Source organism: Syngnathus acus, chromosome 5 (genome assembly GCF_901709675.1).
Source record: "Syngnathus acus chromosome 5, fSynAcu1.2, whole genome shotgun sequence".
Classification (NCBI taxonomy): domain Eukaryota; kingdom Metazoa; phylum Chordata; class Actinopteri; order Syngnathiformes; family Syngnathidae; genus Syngnathus; species Syngnathus acus.
This window is the reverse complement of record NC_051091.1, coordinates 5,848,285-5,870,488: the sequence shown is the minus strand read 5'-3', so window position 1 is coordinate 5,870,488 and position 22,204 is coordinate 5,848,285. Positions and strand designations below refer to the sequence as shown.

The 22,204-nt window shown below is 44.4% G+C and overlaps 2 protein-coding genes, 1 long non-coding RNA gene and 1 other non-coding gene across 6 annotated transcripts; all 4 read left to right on the top strand.

The window, feature by feature from the left end:
• The first annotated feature begins 711 nt into the window (after positions 1 to 711).
• On the top strand, positions 712 to 15,931 carry LOC119122806 (paxillin-like). Of its 3 annotated transcripts, none has more exons than XM_037251387.1 (11): positions 712 to 921; positions 7,482 to 7,657; positions 7,769 to 7,824; positions 7,926 to 8,062; positions 8,146 to 8,311; positions 8,391 to 8,538; positions 12,083 to 12,241; positions 12,573 to 12,746; positions 13,545 to 13,626; positions 13,727 to 13,875; positions 13,957 to 15,931. In XM_037251387.1, the coding sequence occupies exons 1-11, from the start codon at positions 909 to 911 to the stop codon at positions 14,221 to 14,223; spliced, it is 1,527 nt and encodes a 508-aa protein (XP_037107282.1). In that variant the 5' UTR covers positions 712 to 908; the 3' UTR covers positions 14,224 to 15,931. The 3 variants fall into 3 exon arrangements, with proteins under 3 accessions (XP_037107282.1, XP_037107281.1, XP_037107280.1); XM_037251386.1 differs by having other exon boundaries at positions 7,482 to 7,669; XM_037251385.1 differs by lacking the exons at positions 712 to 921; positions 7,482 to 7,657; positions 7,769 to 7,824; positions 7,926 to 8,062; positions 8,146 to 8,311 and adding exons at positions 8,774 to 9,992; positions 10,614 to 10,883; positions 11,089 to 11,430 and having other exon boundaries at positions 8,402 to 8,538.
• Positions 15,932 to 18,060: 2,129 nt separating this feature from the next.
• LOC119123118 (60S acidic ribosomal protein P0) lies at positions 18,061 to 20,399 on the top strand. Its single transcript, XM_037251961.1, has 8 exons — positions 18,061 to 18,101; positions 18,650 to 18,758; positions 18,860 to 19,035; positions 19,251 to 19,338; positions 19,522 to 19,668; positions 19,743 to 19,928; positions 19,994 to 20,134; positions 20,212 to 20,399. Exons 2-8 carry the CDS (start codon positions 18,705 to 18,707, stop codon positions 20,365 to 20,367), a joined length of 948 nt encoding a protein of 315 aa, XP_037107856.1. The 5' UTR covers positions 18,061 to 18,101; positions 18,650 to 18,704; the 3' UTR covers positions 20,368 to 20,399.
• On the top strand, positions 19,064 to 19,192 carry LOC119123751. The gene has a single exon (XR_005098130.1). It is a non-coding gene; the product is annotated as a small nucleolar RNA SNORA63 (small nucleolar RNA).
• A 650-nt stretch (positions 20,400 to 21,049) lies between the features above and the next one.
• LOC119123120 lies at positions 21,050 to 22,201 on the top strand. The gene is made up of 2 exons (XR_005098003.1): positions 21,050 to 21,146; positions 22,123 to 22,201. It is a non-coding gene; the product is annotated as an uncharacterized LOC119123120 (long non-coding RNA).
• Positions 22,202 to 22,204: the final 3 nt, after the last annotated feature.

The window sequence follows — 22,204 nt, the reverse complement described above, 5'->3', positions numbered from 1 at the left end:
CGTGTGTGTCCATGTGTATGTTCATCACAGAGTAGGAGGATGTGTGTTTTGTGTGCTGGGATCCAAATGTTTGTCTCCTGACGCAGAGGGGCTTTGGCTAGACAAAGGCCTGTTGTTATTTTAGTGCAGTGATGTGAGGAGGGTAGTTATACTAAGGGCGCGGGTGCAAAGCTCACAGCGGGATGCCACCCAGGCACCCACTCAACCTTGTCATTCTTGCCTACCACACTAAAAACTGCATTTTAAAGGATTTTCTTCCCACCCTCAGTTGTTCTTTTTCTGTCTTCTGGCGTAGTATCAGAGCCATAACACGGATGGGGTGGGCTCACCTCTGCAATGCAAGGACCAAGTATTTGGAAGACCGTACTAAATTCTGAAAAGAATGATGCACCAAATGCTTCATTGTGTACAAATTATCCGTTGAATGTGTTCAGACTGAGTCAATATGGTAATTTAGGAATTATCCATATATTTCTATAAATGTACTTTTTCGCACAAGAAATTTTACGACATTCATAGGAAATCACAATGTCTCATGTTTAGTTGGGAGGACATTTAGGGAATTAAAAAAAGTTGCTAAAAATGTGCTCGATTTGGCACTAACGCGAAGCACGTCCTCAACGTGCCACTAGATGGCGTAGTCGCCTATATGTTCAGCTAATGGGCGGCAGCGGGGCTGACAGGGGGGCTGGCTCCTGCTCTCCTGTTCGAGAGCTTCTCCTCCCGGGGGCAATCTGGCCATGAGTGCTGTTTGGGAGTGTGTTCGAAGGAGGACTTGAAAACTTCGCTGCGTTCGTCCAGCACATTTGAGCGAGCGGGCGCTACGTCGGAGGAGAGACCAGCCCAAAATTGTGCTCGACGGAGGGGGAACGTTGCTGGGTTCTCAACAGCGTTGATTTCCGGCCAACATGGATGATTTAGGTAAATCTACTGCTACGTTGCAATACCATGCGGGTGTGTGCGGGCGCTTTTTGCATCTTCGTGTACTCGGTTTCGCAGGCTTGTTTGTTTGAGGCAAAACGTGAATATGTCTAAGTTTGTGTGGATGCAGGACGAGTTAACCAAGCTTAGAAAGGCCCCGTGTGGTCATTTAATTAAATGTTGCCTTCAGGTGCATTACGAAAAGTCCCCAAAATGTGCAGCCTAGCGTGGCCACTTAAAGGTCCTCTAACTTTGAATGCTTACAGCGATTCATTATGACATATGTTGTTGAAGCACAAATGGGATGGCAAGAGTGGCATTTAAAGGGCTACAAAAACAACAAGGCATTTTAAAGTCAATAATTAACCAGACTGTCACAGCAGTGGTGCGTTTCCGTTTAAACCCAGCTGGAGTTCAAACCTGGACTTAAAATACGGCCCTGCGCATTTCCTTTTTAGTCAGCTACACGCACCACATGTTCAGTCATTTCTATTTGGGCTCAACCACTAACTTGTGTGATCTTTCTCAAGTGTAAATATTTAAGTCAAATGCTCCCTTGTGTAAAATAGAATCTGTGCTATAATTAAAAATGAAAAGGAAAGCTCAGAGGTAAACTCATTAAGCTCATCACAGCATGTTGGGACCTCTTTTTTTTGTGGCAATGTAATGTTCAAGTCTGAGCTGTTAAGTTTAGAATTCATTTTAAAAGGGATTTGCATTCAGCTATCAAACTATATCGCTCTAATAATTTGGATTCCCCCCCTGCCCAAGAGCAGAACACTTTGACTATCCTGATAAGGCCACGCCTGTAGTTGCTAACGTGGCAACTTGACACTTTACAAAGAATATTAGCCATTCTATATCCAGTCAATGTTTATGGATAGCGCCTCGGTTTACACAGCCCTCCTTGACGTGGCTGCTTAAAAAAAATAAGTGTCTCGCAACCCAGAAAACTGTCAACGTCGCACGGTTGGAGATAACATTGTGGTTTCGGCCGTGATCTCAAAACTTTCATGTGTATCAAGCTTCGTGTTTCATCTGCTGTCTGTTTAGAATCATTCAAACAGCTCTTTGGGAGGTAAAATTGTTTATTCCACCAGCAGGATGAGAACGCCTTTATGTATTTTTAGCAGAGAAGAAGAGTCCCTCTTCTCAAGTGAGGAGCCAGCAGCAACCTGAAACCTTCCAGGCCTCGGGACACCTCTCTATGCTCTCTGATCCCACCAGGCAGCTTTGCTTTCTGTTCATCTACGAGCTGAGCAGGAGCACACGCTCCGTTGTGGAATGCGGAGCCGTGGGAGCCAAGCAAAGTGTCAGGCCAACATGAAAGCATTGTGCCACAGCCAGAAATTAGAATTTGTGCTCCTTCTTGCGTTACCCACTCGCTTCAATTGATGGTTTCAAAGCTAGCTGAATTCGCAGCTAGAGGATTGTGAATTTTGGTGGTCGGCGTTTTCTCAAGACTGCAACTTAAAACATCATGATTTGAATTGCTTTGTTGTTGACACAGATGTGTTGAATCTTCGCGCCATGCTGCGACATTTCTCAAGGCAAACTTGCGTTGACCTCGCTTCCTCACATTTTTTTTTTTCCCCCTCCCCAAGTTGTACTCAGACCGTGCACAAGACACGGCTGTCAAACGACCTCCTTTCTTTTAGTTTGACGAGCGCTACTTCTTATCTCTGTTACTTCTCATTGTGATTTTCCACAGTGTCATTTTGGTGGCAGCGTTTTGAAGTTAGGCAACTCCCCAGAGCCTCGTCAGCTCAGACGCCGCTGCAGCGTTGGAAATGTCACTCACAGAGGGGGTGTGGGCGACGTACTTCTTAAATGAGAACTGATGTAGCCTAGATACTCTTGAGTCTAAATTTAGGTTGAAATTTTGTTTACACCGATAGAAAAGCTGGAGAAGTGACATGTGGCTACATGAGATTTCTTTTACTTATTTTTCGTCTTATTGACTCTGACGTCTTTTCACGCATTCATACATTTTCAATTTTGTCAATTTTTTTTCCCCCTTCACTTTTTACAATGCAAGTTATAATATCCATGCCCGCTAGTTTTTAAAACTTTTTAATTCATTTTTTACTTTTCGCTGTCCCGTAACATTTTTAAGGCTTAATCCTATGTACTAAAAGCAGTTAGACAGTTATATAATTTTTTGCCATCAAATGGACGAATGTAACTTGTGAGTTTTTGTAGGAATCCTTCCTGCAGGGTTTTGTCCATCTGTTTAAGTTTAAAGTAAACTCGCTTGAAGGGCTTTGAAGCATATGTCGGTCCACACGCGCATATGCTCTTCAGATCACAGTTAGCTGGTGTGGACAGGCGCCTTGACAAGCAATCTCAGTGAGCAGTGACAGCTCCGCAGCCAGCCACGTCGTCTCACGTGAGTCCTCGGCACCTCCTGGTTTGATGTAGAGGCAAAAACCAGTCAAAAAATAAATAACCTTAAAGATAACGACACTACATTCCAAATCCTGATATCCTAAAATAATAAGAATAAATTAATAAGGGTCTTCCACTGAAACACTTGATGCATCTGGCAGGAAATTGTTTGCATAGACAACTTCTCATAGGTCAAAATCAATTTCTCCAATTTGTCATCACCTGTCTTGATTTCAGAGAGGATTTATGGCCACGGTGGTGTGCGGGTTGAGATAAGACGCTGCTCTTATATCAGAAAATGTTGGCAGTAAGTTGGCACACCTTCGATGAATGCAGAGCATTAAAGGCCTTTGACTCAGAGAGAAAGATAAGGCATACCTCCGCCAAATGGGGAAGGCAAGAGGTATTGTTTTCACAACTGTCAGTTATTGAATAGCATTTTATTGAAGGCTTGTTGATTGTCCATACAGGCAAATGTGTCCTACAGTATTGATTGAGATTTTTGAATACTTTATGATCTCCTGGGTTCCAATCTAAATTGTTTTTGTCCTGTTCTTAGAATCTGGCAGTTGAAGATAAGTCAGCGCTGAATAGTTTAATAACCGTCCCATCGATGCATGGTGGCTCGTTTTCCATCGGAGTGATTTGCTTCTGCTTTGCAGTAACTGTCCTCTGACTTGACTTCCCCATGTCTGTCCTTGTCCTCCTGGAGGGGACAGAGAGCAGCTTGTTTCTCAGCCTCTGACCTACTTTAGTGGAGGAAATACACAAGCAGACCCAACTGATTGGATGTCGGAGCATAAATAAGATATCAGGCCATCTTTCTACTCCCTTGTTCAATGCATCCGGAGAAGTGTTGTTGCATGAATGCTAAAAAAATTGATTTAAAAAATATATATATGTATATTTTTCAGTCTTTATTACCATGTCCGAATATGGAAAAACATTTCGAACAGAAGCCATTTTTTGTGGTCCAAACATACCATACAGAATAAATAGTGATTAAATGTTTGGCGCATTTCTTTTGTCTAGTTTTGCATGTAACTCCTGTATTTACTGAAATACAAGATGGGAATTAATTATAGTGTGTTTTTAAAATGCCATTTTTATTAAACTCCTAACTCAATAAGTTATCTGCCTCCAGTGCGGCGATGCCACTTATTGGCAGGAGCCAATTATTGATTTAAACCTCCCGTTTACTTATCATCGAGAAAAGCGACCTCAGACCCCCTGCCTCGCACGAGTCATTGGGCGGCTTGCCAGAGAGACGATGTGAAGGATATTAGAGTGTCAGAAGGAGAGTTATTGCATCGAGGGAACGTCCATCAGTCTTCAAGACACATTATCCATTTGAGTTTTGTATTTTATGGCAAATCAACAAACGTCACCGCCATGCTCGGCCCACATGGAATTATACCAAATGCTAACATGTTACAAATTAACCTGTGATTCTGTGGCTTCCTGTCCACTGTGACCATCTATGATCTACTTAAGAGGACGTCTTGTGTCTCCTGCAGGTTAAGGTCACATTGGGGAGGCTATTTTTAGCTCCTCTGTGTTTCATGTGTAAGCAGCGAGTCTCTTGCGCACTTTGTTGTTGTCTTTTTGTTGCACCTTGTGAGGGGAAAAGAAGCGCCGCCGTCCTCAGAGAGGCCCTCGAGGGTGCATCAAGTGCACGGCTCTTAGATTGTTGTGGTCCGAGCCCTGGCGGCGCTATCCATTGCGTGTTATCACGCGGTACACCGACAGGCCTTCTCACTCAGAAGGCAACATGAAAGGTTGTCATATCGCATTAAGCACTCGCTCGCTTTTGCTCAACACGCTTCTCGCGCTGCCTCTTGAAGCTATCTTGTTCAGTTGTTCACCACTCGTGCGTTCTCGTATGGACAACGAGCTGCGGCACGTCAGGAATTTCTCTCAGTGGTGTCAGAAATACAGAGAAGTGAAGGAAAGAGTCGTTGGTTGAAAGCGAGCAGCACCCATTGGGGAGATTTGACATTCGAGCGGTTTTTCCCTTAAATGTCATGACCTTTAAAAAGTTGAGACTAAGCTATTGTTATTTTGGTTTGCCTTGAGCAAGAAAGGCAATGTCTCAGCGCAATCTTGACTTCAGATCAGTCGACGGCATTGATTTGTACGCACTGCCTCTCCTCATGTCCTGCACTTAATATTTGCAATTATCCTTCATATTCTGTCTTTTGAGCTTACTATAGTCCGCCACAGCATTGTTCACAATGTACTCCTTATATGGTTCTCTTTCCATACCCTCCTTTGCTGCAGACCACCCCCTCCTCCCTCCCTCCCTCCCTCCCTCTTTCTTTTTAAATCGTGTTGCTTTCATCCGCTCTCCTGCCGCCCAGATCTCGTCAGCCCCCTTTTTTTTTATCTTCCCCTCACTTCCTCTTTCGCTTTCCTGTAATGAACCCCAGCACGAAGCAACGTCCGTGTAATTAAAATGCATACCATTCATCTCAGGAAGGGAGTCTCCTCAGTCGGCATCAACCCACATTTGAGCTTTGAGAGATGTGCATGGAGACACTTCCCAATTTAGTTTCACTCACTTTCTCATTGCGTAGATTTCATTGCGTCGAGCACGTTGTGACCCGCCGTGTCACTTCCTCTGTCTTGTTGAATGGAAGTGCTCAAATTGTAAAATGGATTTACTGTATACATTTGGTACAAAAAAAAAAGAAAACCTCCTTTTTTATCAGGCTATCTATTTTACATTTACAATTTTACTGCTAGCATTAGCACTGATTTCAAAGTATGTCTCATAGAGCTTATGTCTTGTTGGTTTGTCTTTAGTTTGATCGTGAAGTCCAACTTTGATTTCAGGTTAGAGATGTTTTTCTCCCTTTACCGGAGGTTAATTTTTGGACACAGGAGACGTGTGATTGTGGTATGTCCTCTTGGCAGAAGAAGCGGCCACACCTCCGTGTTTGTGTAGTTTCTGGATGGGCCAGAGCACGCCAAACACGCAGCCACCGTTCACCGAACACACATGCTTGAAAACATCCTCATCTCGACTTCCAAACTGCTCCATTAGCTTTGTTTACAACATTATTTGCACCACTTGCTAAATAAGCTGCATTAATATTACATCTGCCACCTACATTGTTCATTTAGGACAATTAAAATTGTGTGTAGCCTGAGGGTTAATGTTTTAGTACTAAGTTATTTCTGAGCTGAAAATTGTTTTCAATGACGGGTAAAGGCAGTTCAGACGCAGAGCTAATTTGATGAGCATCCCCTGTGTAAACCATCTGGACGAACATCTGTTAAGATGTTCAGCAGCTGCAGTTCAGCTTTGTTCTGACAGCAGCAAGAGTTGGGCCAAATCACACGAGGATTTTCCAATAAACAATGACTGCGTTGTCTTTTTGGCATTTACTGTTTGGTCCTTTTTAATCATACATTGAATAAAATAGAATCAACATTGAATTGAATGGCACAGGCACAGGAAAACCACACATGCGTAATGTAGCCTACTTGTCTAAAACCAACATGTTGACTTCCCCTTGTATGAGGCAGTACACAATACATTTATGTATATTGCTCCTGATGTGAGAGATAATTTTATTTTGTCCACACTAGTTTTTGGCTTCAGCATTGTATGCAGTTTTGTATATTCCATAACGAAACACTTTACACTGTGACTATCGGGGAATCTTTGCTGTGCGACCCGGGCTACTGGCATGTGACCTATGCATGCGAATACTAACGCAGTCCAAGTAGATCTGCCACGGCTCAGCAGGACCTCTGCATTTACTGATGATACCGTGCTATTCTAAGCGTTGGTTTCCAGGTCGTCAGATGTTCCTAATGTTACAGTTTTGATCTTGCTGTTGTATTTAAAGACCAAATTTGATGCTAAGTAGCCAGTGAGGTTTCCATAGAAGGTCACACAGCAATTGTTGAACTACAACGGAAGAGGGAGTGATACAGTGTCGCAAGACTCCTGTCGGTCGTCTTTTCACATGCTTGTCGTGCTCACTTGAGGCAACTAGCTAAGTTGGTACTGGCATGTCGCTGCTGTGAGGTGAATGAAACCAAGATGCCCCTGCCATTAAATTGATCACCCCCAGACTCCAAGCAGATGAGGGTCAACGAATAACTCAAGTAGCTATGACAGTGTGAATGGTTCAAAGTATCATTCTTGTGTGTTTCCTTAGATGCTTTGTTGGCAGACCTTGAGTCCACGACATCCCACATTTCCAAACGTCCACTCTTCCTGTCCGATGATACGGGTTACGCGCTCCCTGTTGGAAGTCAGCAAGACATCTGCTTTTCACCGCAAGGCCCACCCATTCCCTCTGAGAAAACGCTCAACGGAGAACAGGAAACAGATGTAAATGCTCTTGTACGTCTCATCATATATATCGAGATCAACTTAATTTATTCAATGTAATTTCGTTTAAATGGACAACAGACTAACTGGCTTGTGACTTCCTCACTTTAGTCGAGAGATAACAGCAGCCCACCTCAACCCACCGGCGAAGAGGACCATGTGTACAGGTAAGACACTTTGTTGCGCTTTTGTTTTGAAAATATTATAAAGGGTTTTGCTCTCTGGTAACTAATATTCCGCATGTTGGATGTTTCTGCTTTATGTGCAGTTTTCCTAATAAGCAGAAGAGCAATGACTCTTCACCTGCCATGAACCAGTCCTTTGGCAGCAACCTGTCAGAGCTGGACCGCCTGCTGCTGGAACTCAACTGTGTCCAGCAGAGCACGCCCGCCTTCCCTGCTGAAGGTCATTACCTTTTTCCACTGAACAGCCTCTACTGACTTATTTGCAGTTTGGTGAAAGCATGAATCCCTTTTTGTTCTCACTAGAGGAGGCAGCTCCACCTCTGCCTGCCAGCGTTGTGATCCAAAGTATTCAGGAGAACGGAGAGTTGGAAAAGATAAAACGCAGCGTGGCAGTTCGAGGAATAGAAGACGCACGACCGAGTGTGGCGAGCCTTCTGGATGAGCTAGAGAGCTCTGTGCCCTCACCCACGTGAGAGAAATGAATCTGGAATAACCTGGAACGTTGTCCTGACGAGTCGGCAATTGAATTTGAACCGTTCTTCTTTTAGTCCCGCTACCTTGTTGGTATCGGACGTGCAGATTGATGGACAAGAGGAAACACAATCACAGCAGCAGGCAAGAATGTCTGCGTCCTCTGCCACACGGGAGCTAGACGAGCTGATGGCGTCCTTGTCAGACTTCAAAGTCCAAAGCAATGTGAGCATTTTTTTTTTTTTTGTTGAAACATTAACGGAGATTGTAATTTGAAGTCTGAAAACTCTAGATACATTTCTAAATCGAACGGCTCTGAGTTAAAATGGAACGTTTTAACAACCAATTCTGTGAGACCCGACCTTCCATTCTCTTCATCTCAATGTATTTTTCCTGCTCTTTCTCTTTTCTCCATCACTGTGTATGTCTCTGTTTCTACGTATGTATGTGTTATCGCTAGTCTGGCTCTCAAGTGTCAATGAACCAGGAAGTGGTTGACCCCTCATATCCTGCCAGCTCACCAATCATAACCCTCGACACTCAGCCCTCGATTCCTCACGTTGACTCTTCTGTGGATGTCGATCCCCTATCTAGTTCCACCACACCCTCTTGTACTCCTCTTCCACTGGAACTCCACATAGACGAAGACGGCTGTTCAACCCCGACCTTTACCGCTAGCTCCACTGTCACGGTTATATCGTCTAAAAAACAAGGCGGTGGCATTGTCACCTCTGAAATTGCTCGTTTGGAGAGCTTGAGTGTTGCGAGTAGCCCAAAGCAACCCGTCGGAAGTGAAGTCGGTAGCTCATCCGGTCCATCAGTCACTGAAGCCTCCACTAGTAAAGTCTCAAGTTTACTGGGATCCAATTCAAGTAGTTTCAATTCAGATCCCGCTTCCTCGAAATCCCATACCAAGTTCACTTAGTTTGGCCAGTCCTAATCCGAGTCTTAGCCCCACCCCGAAAGATGACAGTCCAGCACCTGCACACCTTAGCCAAGATAGTATAGCCCAACAGGATCAATGTGCAGTCACACCAACAACTCCAGAATCGTTGCCAATGTCTTCTAGCCTAGTAACCGCTCCAAAACTCTCAGGTCAGATTTCAAGTAGTGTTCCCAAGAGTCCGGTGTTAATTCCAAAGCTCGCATGTCCCTCTAGCACACAAACTGATTCACAGCCAGTAACACGTTCAAAGATTTCAAGTCCAGCAACGATTCGAAAAAGTGAAGGCACAACTCCAAAGAGTCCCGCTTTGGTCATCAAAAAGACCTACACGGTTGCAGACACGAGTATTAGTCCCAGACATTCACCGGTTTCACCTTCTGCTGTACCGTCAACTAGCCCGCCGTCTTCCCCTCCAACCAAAAATGAAATCCTGAACTTAACATGGCCCTGCCGGGAGCCTGAGTTGGATAATGCCTTGGATCAACTTTTAGCACCCGACTTCACTCAAGCGGATGAAAACCAAGCATTCGGGTCTCTGGAGTACAGACCATGGGACGAAGACTATGGCACATACCCAGATGTGAGCCGAGAGGGGACCCTGACACCCACGACCGAAGCCAGTTGGATTGATGAGTGTTTCACCCCCTCCACCTGCCCGGGGACACCGGATGCAACGCTGGATCTGCCGACACAGCAGCCATCTGCCATTGAGCGCTTATCAGCTTCTGGCCAAGTAGGAGACGCATCAAATCAGCTCCAAAAATAAGCTGCTGGCATGAAGCAGATGTGGCAACTGTGGAGAATATCCCACAGAGAGAGAAGTTGCTATGTTTCGACACAAGCTGTCGAGTGTGTTTGGCATTGAGGTCATCGATGTGGTGTGATGCATGGAGTGTCAGTGCATTCGAATTGCAAAAGGCTCTTAAGGGAGAGGTTTCATTGTAAAAGGTTGACGGAATTACTAATAGGATGACTGCATGCTCCTACTCGCCTGAGTCAACAATTCTGTCGGCTGTAGGACCCCGCCTGTGATGGTTAGGCAACCAGCAATGATGCAAACGTCAAGATTGAAACGTTTGTTCTGTGCAAGCAGTATTTTTTTTTTTCCCCCCTTGAACCTAGGCCCGCCCGGCTTTGGCTTGCGCAAGCGCTTTATGATGGATCTGCAGTGTCTTGAGTCTCTGGCATGCCACGCCTGACTTTCTTTGTTTTGCTGTGACAGAAGAGAATGACTTTTTCGTCTGCAAGAAATTCAATTCAGTGTGTGTGTGTGGTGCAAACGCATTTTGGATTTCGGAGTGTTTGAGACCCGACATGGAATTGGGCGCAACCTCCACTATCATCTACTCTCCAGCTCAAGTCGGTTATACGTCGCACAAAAGAGACCCCCAACGTGCATCCCATGTACAAGGACGGAGTAGTGCGGCGTAAAATGGGACCGGTTATCGTGAATAAGAGTCAGTCGCAAGATCGGCTCATTGAGGAGCTCCAGGGGAAACTGGGAATCGGCCGCCTGGAACGTCGGCGTAAACGGCAGCCGGACGACTGGCTGACGGAAGGCGTCATCGTGATGTCAAACCCGCAGCGAATACGTGAGGAAAGGGCCCTGCCGCCTGTGGATAAGGTAGACGTGAGAGACACGTAGCCGCATGAAAACACCCACTTCAAATCTAAAATTGGTAAATCGTCTGGGGGGGGCGGGACAAAAGTGGAAAATATTGCTCTGTAACTTGTACACGTTTTTTTCGTGGCCACTTGTGAGTTTTGTCTATCACTTCTCTATTGTTGTGCTCTACTTTACTCCTTCTTTGCCGCATCCCCCCCTCCAGATCATCATCCCTCCTGAGTCTCCTGTCCCCCAGAGAAAAGTCCTCTCCCCTCTGAAGTCCCCGCCAGCCCCCAAAAAGATTCCCCCTGTAAAACAGACACCACCGCCACTACCGCTCCCTCCGCTCCCTCCGCCCCCTCCGACGCCTCCGCGCCCCCGGGACCCTAGCCCACCACCTCCCAAGGAGCCAATTCCTCCCCCAAGGGAGCCCACACCACCCCCTGTGCAGCTCCCTCCGTCACCAAGCCCCCCACCCAAGCCCATGACACCACCTCCTCCCCCCAAGGTCTTTGTATCGGTGTCCTGTCAGACTGACTATGACGCCGTCTTCCCACCTATGCAGGCACGGTTCTTTTTCTCTTTTCACTTCCTTCCTTTTTTTCCTCATTCTAAAATCATTCAATTCGCTGACCCTTTAAGAGCCATCGCGAATTTGATGGATCATTGCAACTGCAGTTCATACCTTTCGTATTTAGGGCAGCCACAGGGTTGTATGATCCTTAGGTCTGTTTTTGGCAGCGAGCTGGGAACGGATAACCTGAAACCCTGTCAGTCCAGGTTATGAGTGGCGCTGACACCCAGGCTACAGAAACAGACTCCTTTTTTTCTAATTCGGATGTATGACAGCACCTCGGGTTGTGCGTTGTGACCAGAGTTTAAGTGCTTAGGGGCAAGTTGAGTGTTGGCCCTCCGGGCCATGTGCAGGAATGGTTGGCTTGCGGTGTAACTGAAACCTCATTTACCAGGACGCTCAAAGCCTTCCCCACACGACACTCATTAACTGGTGCCATAGCTCAAAAAGAACTATACCAGTGTATCATCACCATAAATAATGGACATTTTAAAAAAAAAAAAAAAGGTCCTTTGACCTTCAGCGTTCACGAGATTTTATTTTTTTTTGTCTTGACCATCAACACTGAACTGTCAATGCAACCAAGAAACCCAGAAAAAAGCCTTTTTAACCCCTCATACTAAATTTGGAAAATCTCTGTCAGATCCAGTCTCAGGGAAAGACGTCCCCAACCGGACCAGCCAAGCCCGCCAATAAACTGGACAACATGCTGGGGAGCCTGCAATCGGATCTGAACAGACTGGGAGTCCAGACTGTGGCTAAAGGCGTCTGTGGTGCCTGCAAGAAACCTATAGTTGGACAGGTGAGTCCATTATAGGACAAAAGTTAACAAATGTGCAGAACTTGCATACAGTCGGTACCGACCCATTTGATGTAACTGCATTTATGTGCGCCTGTTGTAAATGTAAACGAGGTGAAAATAGGATTTTATTAGGTCCTCCAGTACATCATAATCCTAAAATGCTTGAGGATGCAGATGAGAATTATTTCAAGTAGGTGTTGACATTCCACTGCACACGAAGAATCCTCAAAAGAAACAGTGTTACCTTTGTAAATTGCCGTTTTCGTTGAATCGGGCGTACTCCCTTGCAGCTCCTTTTGATTTAATCCCTTGTGCGGGGTTAATCCCTCAGGTGGTGACTGCCATGGGAAGAACGTGGCACCCCGAGCACTTTGTGTGCACCCACTGCCAGGATGAGATAGGCTCCAGGAACTTCTTTGAGCGCGAGGGACAACCTTACTGCGAGAAAGACTACCACAGTCTCTTCTCACCGCGATGCCACTACTGCAACGGGCCCATACTGGATGTTAGTAGAACGCATACATGTACACTCCCATACCACAATTTACTTGCGTATATACTCCATTGATGGGAGGATGTTGTTTAGTTATTTATTCATAGGCGAATGGAACATGGCCATCATTGAATGAGTGACTTTGTGTTTGGTATAGACAGACCCACTCATATCTTTATTGCCATCATTAACACACACACACACACACCCACACTCGTGTGCACGCGCTGAAGGGGAAGTGGACGAGTGGACTTGAACCAGGGAATGTCCAACATGAGTCACTCCCAAGATTTTCCAATCCACCGCCTCAGAGCTTGTTTGACACATCCACGGTTGACTTTTCGCAAAAGCACCTGGCAGGAATACATTGAGATAATTATACATAACTGTATTGCTCACGCTAATAATACCCAGTGCCAAAGATGAATCATTATGCTTTGATTCATATTTTTACTGTCTGCTTAGCAGTAGTCGAGCAATGGTACTTACACACACAATTACACACATACAAGTACACACACTGTTATCTTTATAAAGGCATTTTTTTGGTACAGCTCTTCTATTGGAATGTGTTGTAGTGTGTACACACTGTCATTTGTGTAATCGTTCTTGAGTTGGATTTCCATTGATTTCTACATTCTGTTTTTCGTGCCAAGTCAGTCTTTTGTGTCCTTGCTCTCCCTAGTGGTGAGGTTATAAACTACACATTATTTATATTGTGTGTGAGTAATGTGTTTTATGAAACCTATGATGTATTTCAAATGATCCTGGCTGGCCAAAGTGACCATGATTATTGTTGTCGTCTCACAGAAAGTGGTGACTGCTTTGGACAAGACTTGGCATCCCGAGCACTTTTTCTGTGCCCAATGTGGAGCCTTCTTTGGACCAGAAGGTACTGGAGCACTCTGTGAATACCTCGCATGGGTAGATTCAGGTTGGACTTATCAATAAACCATGCAAAGGTGTCAGCACGAATCATTGCTTCCGTGCAGGGTTTCACGAGAAGGACGGAAAGGCCTTCTGCAGGAAGGACTACTTTGACACGTTTGCTCCGAAATGTGGAGGCTGTGCCCGGGCCATTTTGGACAACTACATCTCAGCACTCAACTCACTCTGGCATCCCGAATGCTTTGTCTGCAGGGTGAGAGCGTCGACTCGCTGCGTCTACTTGCAATTTATGAGGCGTCAGGTTTGATTGCGCTGGCTGTGTGTGGTTCCGCAGGAGTGCTTCACGCCGTTCATAAACGGCAGCTTCTTCGACCACGAGGGTCAGCCGTACTGCGAGGCGCACTACCACGAGCAGCGCGGCTCGCTGTGCTCGGGCTGCCTGAAGGCCATCACGGGCCGCTGCATCACAGCAATGGGCAAGAAATTTCACCCGGAACATTTTGCGTGTGCCTTCTGCCTCAAGCAGCTCAACAAGGGCACCTTCAAGGAGCAGAATGATAAGCCCTACTGCCACGGTTGCTTTATTAAACTTTTCAGCTAGACTGCGCACATTCCCTTGCTGGTCTAAAGGCACACGGTTTTTCCGTACCACTGCGACGGGGTCTGTCACTTTTGACACCTAAGGGATTGATTTTCTTGCCTGTCCCAAAACTCTCAGGCTTTTGCTTATGGTGTTTTATCAGCCAGCCCAAAGAGATTTTTTTTAAGTATTAATCCTGTCAAGCAACAAAAGAACACAAATGATCTCTTATGTGAATTTCTGTACAGTAGATTTGAAGCCACACACTCCGCCTGTGTTCAAATAGTCTTGAAGGTTTGAGTCAGCTGTTTGACTGAATGGAGCGCAGAAATCAGTTTAGGCATTGGTGTGGCCAATTAGTGTGAACAATATTCACAAACCTCCAAGCAGTTGTTGTCTTTGTGCTCTCCAAGCAGATCTCTTGATGAGACTCTCACAATTGTCGCATAGTGAATTTTACAATGTAGTGTGGCTTTTATTTTTCTACTCTCCACTTACTGTACGTATATCGAAGAAAAAGATCAGATCTTGACTGGCTCCAGGTGCTTAGGTACCTTTTTACCCTATCGAATCTTTCTATTCTGCCGTTCAAGTAGAAATAGGCACGCTTAGTGATGTTTGACTTTTGGTGCATTTTGTAAAAAAACAAAACAAATGCAGATATTTTAAATCTGTATTCATGCACAATTTATGGAATTACAACTAATGGACAAATAATGCATCAGTTCATTTGTTCCTATTTTTACAATTGTGAATTTCTCACTGTATTGAATACAAAAACAAAAATGGTATGCTAGCGCATGCTACTGTCATTTACATCGTTTTATAAGCACTAATGGCCAGCTGGCTTCACAATCTGAATCGACAGTAAATTTATATCCTCTCGACCATTTGACAAAACTGTGTTTTGTTGATGTTTTGATGAAAATCTATATTTGTAAGTCACATTGCTGTGGCGAGAGCTGGCTCTACTGGCATGCAGGCTGGCGGTAGTCCAGCCTGTTCTCTGCCATGCGCACACTTTTACCAGCCTGTGGTAAACCACAAAAGTCAATCTATGATGTTGCTTCAATTGCCAAATGGTAGCAGTTTATTGTGAGCCTCATGTATTCAGACATGCCTTTGTTTGACTCAAGATGCCGCTTGCTTGTTTTTCCCCCCTCATTGAGTATGCAAGGTGTTTCATATGTTTTCTTATTGTAAGGTGGAGGATGCAACGTGCCAAATATGTCAATGCAATATGGTCGAATACACTGTGTGGTCTTTCCTGTGAGTTGAGCCTTTCTGGTGTGAATTCAAGAAGACTTTTGTCTGCTGTGCTGCATCAACTTTCTAAACGTGCACAAGCACACTGTAGTAGGAGATCAGCAAAGGAGAGAAATATGGGAAAGACCCTCTGAGCATTTGAGCTGACGGTGACTGTACACATCCTGCTGATTTAAAAGTTCACAGCTTTTGGAATTGTGTTTTCTCTTGGCCTGTTTGCATACAAATACTCACAGGAATTGATTTTTATTTTTCTCAAAGTTACCTCTTAGTTTCTGCCTGTCAAGGAAGACAAACCTTCCTTTTTTAAGTGAGATAAAACAATATATCAAAGAGATTTTGTGATCTTTTGGAATTTTATTTTCTAAGGAGCTTTGGCTTGCTTGGGTGCTATGTAAGTTTATGATTACAAATTGACTGATCCAACCAACTCAAATAAAATCTGCTGTTTATTTCTAGCAAATCTTTGACTTTTGTCATGAATATTCTTATGATTCTATGAGTCTCAATATCAAGCTGATAAATACAGTGGATTGCACACAAATGTCAGGCACACAAACAGTCGGGCAAAAGATTGTCTACAAGTCCGTATTTAGAAATACTAGGCTCCATGTAAACCCGCTAGTGTCTACCTAGAGCTAGAGCTCTATCTGGTGGACAAATTGTGCTAGAACACCATTCTTAGTGATCCCAACACTGAATGAACATTTACTGTTTCTAGAGAAAGAAATGTTTGGTGTGTACAGGAATCGTAACTCTTTATTTTGTGACGGTCCCATATCAGCTGACTGCTAAATTGATCGGGCTCTGATACAAATAAATAATGACAGACAGATCATGTTGATGGTCATTTATTCCAAAAATATATTTCAGTCACGCAGGTCATATGTGTCTGTGTTTTTGGAGCTAGAACATGACTAATAGCTGCAGTGACAGTCCAAAATGTTTCTCTGACGTGATATTATGACTTGGACTCGGGAGTTGGTGAGCATTTGAAGTTTTGAAGCCATCATAGAAAACTGAGGCCAGTTATCCAGCACCTCCACATACCTCAGTTCCACCATCTTCTGAAAGCCCAAAAAGTCTTTTTCCGACACATGCTGACCTCGGATTTTGAGGCTTTGGAGTTTTGGAAAGAGTTGAGGGATTTGAGCAGGGAGGGTTCTCAATTGTATTGGCCAGGTGTCTAAGTGGAGATGGAGGAGATTGGGTACCTGCGACGCAAGGGAAGTAAACTCTGTAGAAGTTAGATTAGGAACACGTAGCGTGAGCCGTCTCAGCGAAGCTGGGATGGAGTGGACGTATGTGTGAACGCTTGGACCCCTTTTAATGACTAATGTTGAGAGTCGAGGGAGGCCGCTCAGACATGCACTCAGGTTCTCCATGACACCATGATTGGCTAGAGTATCATAATAGACAGTGCGCCTAGTATAGACTAGAACCAGCGTCTGCAAGTTAGGGAGTATTTTCGTTATCCAAAGTAGGGAGGGATCACAGTGAATGAGTTCCAAACTGGACAGTGCATGTGTGAGTGAGGGCACTGGGAGAGATGTGGGGATCAAAGCTCTTTCCGCACAAGTCAATGACAGATGCTTCAGGCGAGGAAGGTAACCAAGTATCGAGGAAATCGTTATCGTACAGTGTTCCCTGATCCCAATGTCATGACACACCAGAGATGTCAGATTTGCAAAGTCCCTGATTGCACAAATCAAGTGTTGTATGGAATTCGCGAGGTACAAAACTTGACAGATGCTGAGATGTGTCAATTTCTCCGCTTTACACACCACGGAGGCGTTCAGCAAAAGGGAGTTGGAACTGCACCTCACAGCCAGATGCGTCAGTCGAGAAAAGTTCTTTAAATTGCCCAAGACCTCTTGAGTACTTTCCTCCATGAGCAACGAAGTAAGCGAGGGGAGGCCAAGAGCTAACTGCTTCCAGTCCTTCTCTCTGGTGCTCCTCATCACCACGTTACTGATTTTCCTTCGGCGCAGCGTCTCCCAGAACTGACGGTTGTAAGATCCTTTCGGGAAAGCCAGAACTATAGTCCAGTCTTTCCACAGCAATTCACAGTCGACAAGTTCCTTTAAGTACGTGCAAGTCACCCGCACGCTGTGCTTGTCTGCCACGCTGAGATAGCCCAGTACATGGACCCACACTTCTCCTGGAAGTTGGTGTAGCGTCATATTTAGGTTGGCGAATTATAAATTCACGACCTGTATAGAATCTTAATGTCTTGGGAAACACGCGTACGTCGCGTCATTCTTCCACCCTGAGGCTCGATGCTTCTTCTTGTGTAGTTTATTTGGCAAACCCCAATGTTTGTTGAATTATCGCCACCTATCGGACGGTAGTATAGAGCAGTGTAGTCGCAGCATTTCTTTTTTATTATTGTTATACTGCATCTAAAAATCCTACAATTTGAATCTTTGCTTTAAAAAAAAAAAAAAAAAAATTATTTTGAATTTTGGTGCAGCCTCAAAACTTGGTTTCGCCCTTCCTTACAAATGATTGGCACTTGCATTGCCCAATAGTGGCAATGGTATGCCCAAATGTCTGACGCGATTGGTCAAACACTTTTATATAAAAAGCGCTCGTTTCTTTCCGCTTCCTCTCTCTTTCACGCGACCCTCAGAGTAAGTCGCTCGCTACGTATTGCAGCGCCTCCCTAAGAGAAAAATAACGTTGTGTACCCAAACACGCAGTTTATCGCCTCTCTTTGTCTCAAGCGTATTTGCATGTTTTTCAACTGCGTGTCGTGTTATACGGCCCTTCGTCGTTATGCCTGTTAGACACTGCTAGCACGCTAACCGTCGGCTAACCTTATTAGCAAGCGCTAGCAGTTAGCACGTGCTCTCAGTTTTACTTCGGTATTATTCTCCATCGAAGTATTTACGTTCGAAAATCGCTGATACAGAATAGGGACCGTGACATTTCGTCTTACTAAATGAAAATGTATTTCTCATTAAAGTATTTCGTACAACCAGATAAGCTATTGTATGTGGCACAAGATTTAATGTAAAGAAACTTTGAGAGTATCAAGTTCATGACGTACATTTTAGTCATGCTGTAAATTTCTCTTAAAAATAGTAACACAAGCCTTGCAGTTAGTTATGTGATGACCCAGTTTAGAGTACATATAACATGAAATGCAAGCTTTCAAACAAGCACTCTTTGATTGCAGGTAGTACCTTGTCTTTAAAACAGCTGTTAAGCGAATCCTTGGAAGCACTGCAAAGATGCCCAGGGAAGACAGGGCCACGTGGAAGTCCAACTATTTTTTGAAAATCATCGTAGGTATCCACTAGCAAACTCTTTTATTTTTCATGCTGTTCAATAGTCCTTTTCTGTATTTTGGACTGTGTTTAATAAGGAAAAAAATATCATGTTATAGCAACTCCTGGATGACTATCCAAAATGCTTCATCGTCGGAGCCGACAATGTGGGCTCCAAGCAGATGCAGACCATCCGCTGTTCTCTTCGTGGCAAAGCTATGGTGCTGATGGGTAAAAACACCATGATGCGCAAGGCTATTCGTGGCCACCTGGAGAACAACTCCGCTTTGGAGAAGTAAGTTGTCCCACTTTTTGAATATCAGTTGCAGGACAGTTACGGTACAGCTTGTGTGGTGCTGTATTGTCGTTCCCCCTGCATAAAGTAAACTGTTTCCAAGCTATCCCTGTTTGTCCAAACCTCCTGACAGCCAGGGACGCAAGGTCTCAGACATGTGTTTTTGATTTGTTCAATGTGAAAATACTTACCTAACAGCAGTCTGCATTTAACAGGCTCCTGCCCCACATTAAAGGAAATGTGGGTTTTGTCTTCACCAAGGAAGATCTGGCAGAGGTCAGGGACATGTTGGTGGCCAACAAGGTAAGGCAAACACTTGCGCACACTTGCTCCTAAATTTCTAGCTATCCCTCGTCTGTCTGAACCTTCTGACAGCTGAGGGGTGCAAGGTTTCAGACATGCTTAAGTAAAGTTGCGGTTGGGCTATATTTATATTATTTTAGTTAGGGTAAAATTAACTTAAGTAACCTTTCTGGGATGATTCAGGTGCCAGCTGCTGCCCGCGCTGGAGCCATTGCCCCCTGTGACGTGACAGTGCCTGCCCAGAATACTGGTCTGGGTCCTGAGAAGACATCCTTCTTTCAGGCTCTGGGCATTACCACTAAGATTTCCAAGGGAACCATTGAAATTTTGGTAAGCTTGATTGAAGTAAATTGAATATATCAAAGTCGTGCACAAGTTTTAACTAACAGTTTGGTTTCCTATAGAGTGATGTCAGTCTGATCAAGACCGGCGACAAGGTGGGTGCCAGCGAGGCCACGCTGCTCAACATGCTGAACATCTCGCCCTTCTCCTATGGACTTATCATCCAACAAGTCTATGACAACGGCAGTGTCTACAGTCCTGATGTGCTCGACATCACTGAGGCATCTCTGCATGCCAGGTTCCTGGAGGTAAGAGAAAATGATTGCGCCAGCTCAGTGTGGTCAGTGTTAAATGTCTCTCATTGTCTCTTTAGGGTGTGAAGAACATTGCCAGTGTGTCTCTTGAGATTGGCTATCCCACGCTCGCCTCTGTGCCCCATACTGTCATCAATGGCTACAAGAGAGTGCTTGCCATTGCTATGGAGACAGACTGCTCCTTCCCCTTGGCAGACAAGGTTTGTATTTAGAAAGTGGAGCTGGCGAAGGAGTGAGGTGATTCAGGTTTTTGTAAGTTCTCACTTTTGTCACACAGGTCAAAGCCTTCCTTGCTGACCCATCTGCCTTTGCTGCGGTGGCAGCGCCAGTTGCAGCTGTGACTGCAGCAGCTCCAGCTGCTGCCGCCAAAGAAGAAGTCAAGGAGGAGTCTGAGGAATCAGATGATGACATGGGCTTCGGGCTTTTTGACTAAGACCATGATTTCAATAAAATGTCAAACATTGAGCCTTTGCATGATTCCTGTAACTGATGTGATCCCCCCCAAAGGAGCTCATTATTAGAGCTCGGTTTTTAAATGAACGTTTTGTGTACATGGACCCTCACTTCTCCTGGAAGTTAGTGTCGTGTCATATTTAGGTTGGCAAACTATAAAATCACGAGCTGTAAATAATCTTCATTTCTTGGGAAACCCGTAAAATACTATTCAGCCTGCTGTCACGTCATTCTTTGACCCAGAGGCTCGATGCTTGTGTAGTTTATTTGGTGTTTGGCAAATCAGTGTTTGATGCATTATCTTAAATCAAAGATTCAAATAGTAGGATGTGCTTTTAGATGCAATATAGGAAAACAAATGCTGCTACTACACTACCATCCGATATGTGGCGAGAATAGAATAGAATGCCCTTGTAAAATGATAATAGAATAGAATGCCCTTTATTGTCATTTTACAAGGGCATTCTATTCTCGCCACCTATCGGATGGTAGTGTAGTAGCAGCATTTTTTTCCTTATATTGCATTTAAAAGCACATCTTACTATTTGAATCTTTGATTTAAAATATATGTATATATTTCTTTTGAAATTTGGTGCGACCTCAAAAGTTGGTTTCCACCTTCCTTACAAATGATTGACACTTACATTGCCCAATAGTGGCAATGGTACGCCCAAAGGTCCGACGCGATTGGTCAGACACTTTGCTATAAAAACCCACTCGAGCGTTGCCTCTCCCTCTTTCTTTCACACGACGCTCATAGTAAGTCGCTCGCAACGTATTGAGAACTTTGTGTACCTAAGCACGCAGTTTGTCGTCTGTTGGTTTCAAGCGTATTTGCATGTATTTCAACTGCGTGTCGCGTTATACGGTCCTTCGTATTTATGCCTGTTAGACACCGCTAGCACGCTAACCGTCGGCTAACCTTATTAGCAAGCGCTAGCCGTCTAGCACGTGTCTCGTTGATTTTTCATCCGTCCGTTTTACTTCGGTATTATACTCAATCTAAGAATATATGTTCGAAAATCGCTAATACAAAATGGGAACCGTAACATTTCGTCTTACTAAATGAAAATGTATTTCTCATTAAAGTCTGTAGTACAACCAGATAAGGTATTGTATGTGGCACAAGTTTAAATATATATATAAAAAAAACTTTTAGAGGTTCATGACCTACATTTTACAGTCGTGCTGTAGACTTCTCTTAAATATAGATATAGGAAGTCCACCTATTTTCTGAAGATCATCGTAGGCATCCACTAGCTAGCTTGACTATTTTTCATGCTGTTCGTTATGCCTTTCCTGTATTTTGGACTTTGTTTAATAAATAAAAAAATAATGTTACAGGACCTCCTGGATGACAATCTAAAATGCTTCATCGTCGAAGCAGACAATGTGGGCTCCAAGCAGATACAAGCAATCTGCTGTTCCCTTCGTGGCAAAACTGTGGTGCTGATGGGTAAAAACACCATGATGCGTAAGGCTATGTGTGGCCACCTGGAGAACAACTCCGCTTTGGAGAAGTGAGTTGTCCCACTTTTTGAATATCAGTTGCAGGACAGTTACGGTACAGCTTGTTTGGTGCTGTGTTGTCGTTCCCCCTGCAAAAAGTAAACCGTTTCCAAGCTATACCTGTTTGTCCAAACCTCCTGACAGCCAGGGACGCAAGGTCTCGGACACGCATTTTTGATTTCTTCAATGTGAAAATACTTGCCTAACAGCAGTCTGCATTTAACAGGCTCCCGCCCCACATTAAAGGATATGTGGGTTTTGTCTTCACCAAGAAAGACCTGGCTCTTGGACTGGGTTCTCCTAAAAAA

Coding starts and splice junctions, on each gene's coding strand:
- LOC119122806 (XM_037251385.1), top strand. CDS start 9,372: ATGTCTTCTAGCCTAGTAACCGCTCCAAAACTCTCAGGTCAGATTTCA. Junction 12,242..12,572: donor AGAAACCTATAGTTGGACAG/GTGAGTCCATTA, acceptor TTAATCCCTCAG/GTGGTGACTGCCATGGGAAG. Junction 12,747..13,544: donor GCAACGGGCCCATACTGGAT/GTTAGTAGAACG, acceptor GTCGTCTCACAG/AAAGTGGTGACTGCTTTGGA.
- LOC119123118 (XM_037251961.1), top strand. CDS start 18,705: ATGCCCAGGGAAGACAGGGCCACGTGGAAGTCCAACTATTTTTTGAAA. Junction 19,339..19,521: donor ACATGTTGGTGGCCAACAAG/GTAAGGCAAACA, acceptor GGGATGATTCAG/GTGCCAGCTGCTGCCCGCGC. Junction 20,135..20,211: donor CCTTCCCCTTGGCAGACAAG/GTTTGTATTTAG, acceptor TTTGTCACACAG/GTCAAAGCCTTCCTTGCTGA.